Source organism: Haemaphysalis longicornis, unplaced genomic scaffold, assembly GCF_048455015.1.
Source record: "Haemaphysalis longicornis isolate Haplotype H1 unplaced genomic scaffold, Haemaphysalis longicornis Haplotype H1 scaffold_4, whole genome shotgun sequence".
Classification (NCBI taxonomy): Eukaryota; Metazoa; Arthropoda; class Arachnida; order Ixodida; family Ixodidae; genus Haemaphysalis; species Haemaphysalis longicornis.
The window spans coordinates 152,246,296-152,254,282 of record NW_027526361.1 but is presented as its reverse complement, the minus strand read 5'-3'; the positions used below and the strand labels follow the sequence as shown (position 1 = coordinate 152,254,282).

Genomic DNA, 7,987 nt, shown 5'->3' with positions numbered 1-7,987 from the left:
TCTTGCTTTTCGCCTCCATCAGGAAAGCGGCCGCCGCGGCCGGGAATGGAACCCGCGACCTCGTGCTCAGCAGCGCAACGCCTTAGCCACTAAGCCACTGCGGTGGTTAGATGCTGTAAATGGTGAGGCGGCGGAGTATTATCATCCGCCATTGGAGGGGCACCAATGGCGGATGATAATAAGAAAGAAACATGTGTTTGTATATCACGACAACTGAAATATCTAAATATAATCCGCAGGAATAATAATAAATTAGATCACATGTACTCTCGCCACCTTATCCCTGGGGTGCGGGGTGGGGCGAGCTTTTCCTGTGTGCAATGCACATGATGCCAGTTATAATAAATTAATAAATTGTTTGTAAACATCGCACAATGAGGCACTATCATTGCGCTTAGGTAGCTTCACTATACTAAATTTGTGCATTGGGTAGGGCTGCTGGCATGTATGTAAATGGTTTTAACGATCGTTAGAGTATCTCGAACGCATTTTTTGCGAAGAAAATAAGTGAGGGGTTAGACGTATCAAAATTCTGTTTTTTTTGCCTAAGGAACACGATTACTTTTAAATATATGGAAGTCTACGTCAACCTCTAAGGCAAAGCACATGCACAGGCCGTTAGCTCGTATGAGGTACTTTGTTCACTTGGTAAGTATTTAGGCAACGACGTCACTGAGTGGTGTCCAAGCTTCGAAATAAAAAAAGCTTCCGAACGTGTGTACTTGTCCCCGACAGCACCTAAATTGAAGGACTACTCCACGGGAAGTCGGGAACTGCCACAGCTCTCTGACACGCTCACAAGACAACAAGCAACCCTAATACGACAAGCTCAAACAGACACCTTGGACACTCCAGCTAGGCTACACAAGATATAGGGAGATCCTGACGCACCACCACCTACTTGCTCAACATGTAACGTCATACTAGAGCAAAATCACATCCTCTGGAACTGAACAACCAGACACAACACTAAAAACACCTCCCACAAAGGATGGCTGACCGCAACAAGCACCACCCAAGAACAAAGGCAACTGGCGGCGTACATCAGGCCGCGGTTTGAAGACGTCACCAGCGGTCCTCTAGAATGTGAGGACTAAGCAGGCCTGCGTGCATTTAGTTGATGAAAGCTTTTCTCTCTCTCCGTCCGATGGTATCCATGCACCGCAAACGCTGGCGCGATTCGTATGCTGCTCAGCTGGGGCAGGAGGAGCGCGTAATGGCGGCCATTGCAGCAGACGACGCGGACGTCCTCACATTGAGCGGAGCGTGCGAGCACAAGGCATCCTAACTGAACGCGATCTTGTGTCGTTGTTGGTTTCGCAGTTCTCAGGTCCACGGGAGGCCGTGGAAACGGCTACCGACACGAACACGCACAGTTCGCAAAATAACGACGTTTCGCAGGAGCCCGTAAACGATCAGGCTATCAGCACTAGCGAGAGAGGCCGCATGTGTCCGCTGGGACAGAAAGTGATCCTTCGGGTGCGAGTTGAGACTCAAGCGACGTTGTGGAACAACCGGATTTCTAGACCACAAACTCTTTTAACGGTGCAGCCGCGAGTACCGTATTTACTGGCATAATGATAGCACTCGCATAATGATCGCCCCCCCCCCCCCCCTTGAAGTTTGCTGCCAAAATTCAATTTTTAATACGAACGTGTTTTATACCCGGGTACACCAAGGTCTCGCGGGCGTCATATCCGTCACGGAAATGACATCGCCAGAAAAAGTTCCAGTGACGCGGCGGCGCCCAGATTCGAGCCCCGAACTCTCTCGCCGCAGCGGAAGGTACAAAGCGCTCTGCCGAATGCGCTATGGATTCCAGCGGAAGTCAGTCTACGAACGCTCCTTATAACTTTCCCAGTACTTTGTTTATTCAGATGGTGCTAGCGTCAAGGAGAGGCCAAGCGAAGTGGTTCCTCATGACGCTAGTGAGCGCCGACAGTTGGCGCCTCGATGCCAGTGTCTTCGTGTACGCGAGACACGGGCGAATTAAGGCACCCTCCGCAACCAACTGCTTTCGGTTTCTGTTTCGGTTGTTTCGTTCGCACGGTTTTCAAGGGGCTGTGGTTTTAGTCAGATTTACGTAGTGTTCCAGCGCGTGCAATCCAGTAACGGTGATGCTTCGAACGGTGCCATACCGACGTAATATAAATAGCGATGTACAAGTTCATATCGATGCACAGTAAGCATTCAACTGCTCCTCTGAATGCACATTTCACTTTCGTGTTTTGCCGATTGCTAGGAAAGAGGCATCAACCACTTTTTTTATTTCCAGCGCAATGATCGCCCCCCGAACTTGCCGGAGCGATAGGTCGCACGTGTGCCAAGTCTATCTTACGATGGTTGTGATTACCTTTGTTTACTTACTTTTCACAGCGGACATGGCTACGTTATTCCCTCAAGACTTGCCGATACTGGCAATATCGGTGAGCCTGCGTTCTTTATTGATAATGAAAACACCCTAAATAAATGCCCGTAATGTACTCACGATAGAAAAAAAAAGCGCTTGGATTGTTGCGTAGGCTGATATGTCTGTTTTGATGTCCCGCAATATGACAACGGCAGCCGCGTATTGGTAGACCTGTTGTCAACCCGCAGCAAACTCGTTCCATCGCGTTCCCATAATTCCTGAAACACCGCGCTTCGCAGCACTTTACAAAGCGGCTGACGGTGGTGTGCGGAGTCCTTTGTACATGCTTGTTGCGATGTCGTTTTGCCATGGCGCAATATGCGAGTTTTACGGCAACGTGTAAACTTCGGGCTGTTGACTGTGGCAACCGCGCTGCGGGCAGGCATTTCGGCTTCGATGAGACCCGCATACGGTATAGGAAAAATCAGCGTGACAAGCTGATGGCTACTAATAAGACGCGCCGGGATTTTCGTGGACCAAAAACAGCAAGTTCCCGAGGAGGTAGTCCTTGAATACGTGAGGGACCTGCGCAAGGCAGGCTGTGCAGTATCGTTGAAAGGATATAGACACTTGCACGCACAGTTTCCAGGAAGAGGGGAATCGTCACAACGGACTTCTGTGCTAGCTCCGGTTGGACGACTCGCTTCATGCGACGAAGCCTACTGTCACTGAGGCGGCGGACGTCGTGGTGCTAGCGGCTTCCATCCGCGTACGAAGACGAGGTAATAGACTTTAATCGCTTCGTCATGAGGATCCGCGAAAAGAACGGCTTTCTGTTGTCGCAGTTAGGGAACGCCGATCAGACTCCACTTGCTTTCGACATGCCCAGAAATACAACAGTGAACGAGGAGGCTGCTCGGAGTGTCCTCGTGAGAACGTGTGGTACAGAGAAGCAACGACGCACCGTTGTGCCTGCAGTGACATTGGACGGGCGGAAGCCGCCACCATACGTTATATAGAAACGGAAGACCATACCGAAGGGAAACTTTCCACGTGGTATCCACATCCGCGCGCGAGCCAAAGGGTGGATGACTTCAAAAATGGTGGTTGACTTTCTCCACGCGCTCTTGGTGTGTCTCAGAGAATGGCCCACGTACTCTCACGAGGTCGCAGCAGCCTTCGGAGAACTGGTGCACCTAACAGGGCAAAGCTCAGGGCAATGCCGAGAGCTCAAGTTTCAGCTCTCTGCGCGAGAAGGGATCCGTACGCGGCTGATTTTTTTATTACTTGGTTTTTTTCTGAATCAGCTATTTCTCTTTACGATTACAGGTTCTTTTTGTGTTGGACAGTTACATTGATGCGAAATGTCACGATTTCAGACTCGTGCGCTTGTATACAGTATTGCTAGAATGTAACTAGTGCAGTTAGTTAATCGCGTGTTTTTGTCGCAACCAAAAGCCTGGTAGACCTTCAGTGTGGATTTCTCTTCGTACTTGCCAGCAATGCGGTTGTATTTTCGGTGTTATTCTGTCACTCGTCTACCGGCCCAGAAAAATTCCTGAGCAGCAACTTTTCGTTCATTGGGCGGCCCCCTGAAGCTCCGGCACAGTGCCTTCAGCCGACTCGCCCAGGAGAATTGCACAGATGTCGTACGGCCGAAGCCAGGTGTCAATGCCTGCCGAGCACTTCTCTTAGGGAGCATCCCTCCGGACAGCCGTTGAAGGCACTTATCTGTCGTGATCTTGGACGGGCCGGCTGAGAGACCGTTACGATTCTCTAGCCGCTACCCTGTTCGCACGGGGTGCAAGTTCTGTGTAGTACTCCAGTGCTTTTCCGCAGAGCGCGGCTTCTCGGACATGTTTCTGCATGCGCCTGCAACGCGGGACTTGCTGGCGGCGACTCAAGCCGTTGCAGCTACAAAATACAAAACCAAACCGTTGATGCAGAGACGTGCACCTACGAAGAGGACGCCACTCACCGAGATCTCCTCTCACCTGCTCTTTGGCTCATGGTGCGCCGCTACTTTCGGCCCTCCCGAAATCCGGAAAAAGCGTTTGTGTGTGTCTGTACTGTGTTCAGGCCGCGTGAAAAACACTATACTGGGGCTCAAGTTAAGAACGGCAATAGCTCATGTACGGTACCACTCCGACTAAGCGTCGGGCCTGGATGTCAACGAGGGCGCGTTTTGAAAGGAGATGGCTGTGAATGCGTGATATCGTCTGTGTTTTCTCTCGTAGCTTTTTGTCGTCGCTGCAGTAGTTTATAAGCATATTAAGCCACCAAAATCACAGAAATGGCTCGTGCCATGTTCAAGATATTCCCAGTAACGCACTACTTGCGCCGCGTGGAGTAACATTCGGCTGCGGTGAGGAGGCACAGCGGCAACTTCCGTTACCTTCAAGGCTGTCGAGGGGACGAAAAGAAGATTAGAATGCTGGTGGACGAAAAGCAGAGAGGGGAATATTGCCAGTTACCACCTGTAACAGGAAAAAAAAGTATTTTGTGCCTAATAAGCTTTTTGTGCCTGCCCTAAGCAGCGCTAGTATTAAAGGGACACTCAAGTGATATGTAAACATTGCGGGATTACTAGCGCAAATTGTAGTCCGGAGTCCCCAGGCCATGTTTCGACCACTCTAGGCGCGTTTACGCGATTTTATTTAGTAGAAAAACTAATTCGAAAATGCTGTCCTCCTCTCTTTACGCTCGCCCATTTTCTGTGGCGTTTTCGTGTGACGTCAGGAGGGGATGAGGTGGCAATTGGCTGGCTGCGCTACTGCACGGCTCCCCGGCCTTCAGACCGAGTCAGTCGGCCCAGCGTTTCGTCCGCCGGCCGCCGGCGGGTCGTCGCAATCAAGGAGGTTAAAAAAAATTGCTTGGTCGCAATTCGTTCGCTTAGTTGAAACGAAGCCAGGACACGTTTGTGAATGGAAGAATGTGCCTTTCTTTACTTGGTTTGTTTGTACACTGTATCTAGCTCCAAGTCAAGGTCGCTTCACACAGGCGCTGCACAAGCGCACATGCGACGCTTCGCTGACTGGTACGCCAGTAGGAAAATATAAGGCGTCTTGAAGGCGGGAGAAGAGTCAGCGAAGTTAATATAGGTACTAAATAAATAAAATCAACTGATATTTTTACCGTACAGCGTAAAACTAGGGCGCGGGAAGCACTTTTTTGCGCTGGGCGAACAAGAACAGCGGTCAGCAGCACGACTACGCATCTGCGAACGCTTTTCCGTCTACGAAATGCAATTGCTAGACGTGAGCTACTGTGGAAACTCGGGCGACGCTTACTGCACGAGCGCAGTACAACAAATAGTCACCTAAGCTGCTTGAAATGCCAAAACTAAATAAAAGTGTAAACCGGTTGTGATATATAGACCCTATAGTAGGAAGGCCTGCGGATCAAGAAGAAGAAGACGCCGTTCCGAACGGCTGTGTTTTTGTATGCTCTCTGCTGGGAACAGCGCATCGGCCTTGTGCCGAGGTTCTACTTCGTCCGGAAGTGACATGGATAACTACAAGATCATTCTTCCCCGTCTCCCAACCGGTAATGTTGTCCTGAACACGGTTTTCCTGCATGCGGACTTGAAAGGCCGTCCATACCGTGCTCCTGACTTTAGGGATGCCCTGGCTCGCGTGATAAACCTTCGTGACGTAGTGTGCATTGGTCAATACCAAATGAGTCACGTGTGGATGCTTACTTGCGCCTCGAGCGCCGTGAAGCACAAGTTAGTTCAGCTTGAGCACATCACCGTCGAGGGACTCAAGTGTATGGTGTTTGACCCGGACACAAGGAACATCAAAATGAAGTTACTTTGGGTGCCACGTCACATGGAGAACCGTCGGATTACTGAAGCTCTTGAGCCATTTGGGACTACCCAATCCGTCGTCCGCGAAATGTGGCGGTGTCCGGGTATGGACCACATGGAAACTGGAGCTCGGGAAGTGTCCCTTATACTTAAGGACGGCGTCTCTGTCACAGAGGTGCCGCATATGATGGACATTTATGGAAGCCAGTGCCTTGTTCTGATTCCTGGTCGGCCACCTCTTTGTCTGCGTTGCAGCAGGATTGGACATGTGCGGAGACAATTCCGAACACCCCGGTGCAGCGAGTGTAGGCGATATGGTCACACCGCTGAGAGATGCGTCATGGCGTACGCTGACAAGCTCCGCCAAGGTCACGAACCATCGACGGATGAGGACCTCTCCGCCCATGTAATGGACGTCACGGAGGTCGTTGATGCGACAGGGGAGATTAGCCAGTCGATGCTGTCGGAAAACATGACGGCTGTGCCCACGGCTCCTTCAGCAGGAGAAAACAAGGATATGTGTCCACCTCCAGTGTCCCCAGATCGTGAGCAGGATGGGGGCTCCCATCACAGCCAGTCTAAGGCAACGTCATGCGACCAGCAGCAGGAAGAGCAAATGGACACGCATCTACTGCCTCCAAATGACGCGGTGGGTGACGACCACACTGTAGTGCCCCTTCCGGCAAGCGATAGCGATCGCAGCGACATGTCTTCTGGGGATATCGACGATGGCGATGTTTCATACCCATCGTGGGCGGATGCCTCGATACTGCCTGAGGACGTTTCGGGTGCCAGCAGTGGACCGATAAAACGACCAGCTCCAGCTGACAGCGAAAACAAAGCATCCAGTGCCGGCAAAAAGCAGGCGTCCACTGTTTTGGACCATGCCGACACGGCCACCGGGGTTAGTGGAGGCGTGCCGCTGGCCGGCTCCAAGAAGCAAGTTAAGCCTCAATTGTCCAAGGCCAGCCGCAAGGGTGGTTCAGCTGGAGGAAGAATTACGTAAGCTGCTCCAACGGGATGGCAAGTGTCACGGCATTGCACGCTGCCACACTTAATGTGCGAGGACTCAGGAACAGGAGAAGACAGTATCAGCTCTTACGTCTCCTAAAACGGATGGACGTAAGCATCGCCGCTATTCAGGAGACAAAGCTTTGCGGTGATGAGGACACAGCGGCCGCATTAGAGCCCTTTTTAGAACATTATAATGCGTGCGTCACTCATTCCTCAGGCTTGTCTGGCGGATGTTTCCTCTTCATCAGCAAGCAAGTAGGGTTTTCTTGTCTCTCCTGCACTGTAGATACTTCAGGGCGTTTGATTTGCTGTGACCTTGTTCTTGGGGGTGTTGAATGGCGTATCATTTGCCTCTATGCACCAGTTAATTGTCGAGACCGTGATACCTTTTTCTTGTCGCGGGGGCAGTTCCTCCGAACACAACGAAAGCTTCTCTTTATGGGCGATTTCAACTGTGTCTGCAGTGAGCATGATCGTTCAAGGCCATCTGCGCGCTATGACCGCAGTGCAGCCACACTGGCCGATTTAGTGCACGAGCATGGTCTTGTTGATGTCGGTCAGATGAAAGGAAGTGCAGTGCACTTTACTCATTTTCAGTGCAGTTCAAATGCTCGCCTTGACAGGATATATATATCAGCAGAGGAAGTTTCTGGTGTTTCGGACTATAATGTACGTCCAATATTTTTTACTGACCACTGTATGGTCTCAATCTACTTCGGTAGGTCAAGACCACGTAACAAGCCGACTCAATGGGATCTGTGGAAACTTAATACCTCTCTACTGGCTGACGAAAGTTTTTGCAAAAGGGTATCTGA

At 50.9% G+C, this 7,987-nt stretch overlaps 1 protein-coding gene across 1 annotated transcript; it reads left to right on the top strand.

Moving 5' to 3' along the window:
- The first annotated feature begins 5,812 nt into the window (after positions 1–5,812).
- LOC144180050 (uncharacterized) lies at positions 5,813–7,164 on the top strand. Its single transcript, XM_077708458.1, has one exon. The coding sequence runs from the start codon at positions 5,857–5,859 to the stop codon at positions 7,162–7,164; it is 1,308 nt and encodes a 435-aa protein (XP_077564584.1). The 5' UTR covers positions 5,813–5,856.
- Positions 7,165–7,987: the final 823 nt, after the last annotated feature.

What these genes read in the sequence shown, in the direction of transcription:
- LOC144180050 (XM_077708458.1), top strand. Translation starts at nt 5,857, where the DNA reads ATGGATAACTACAAGATCATTCTTCCCCGTCTCCCAACCGGTAATGTT.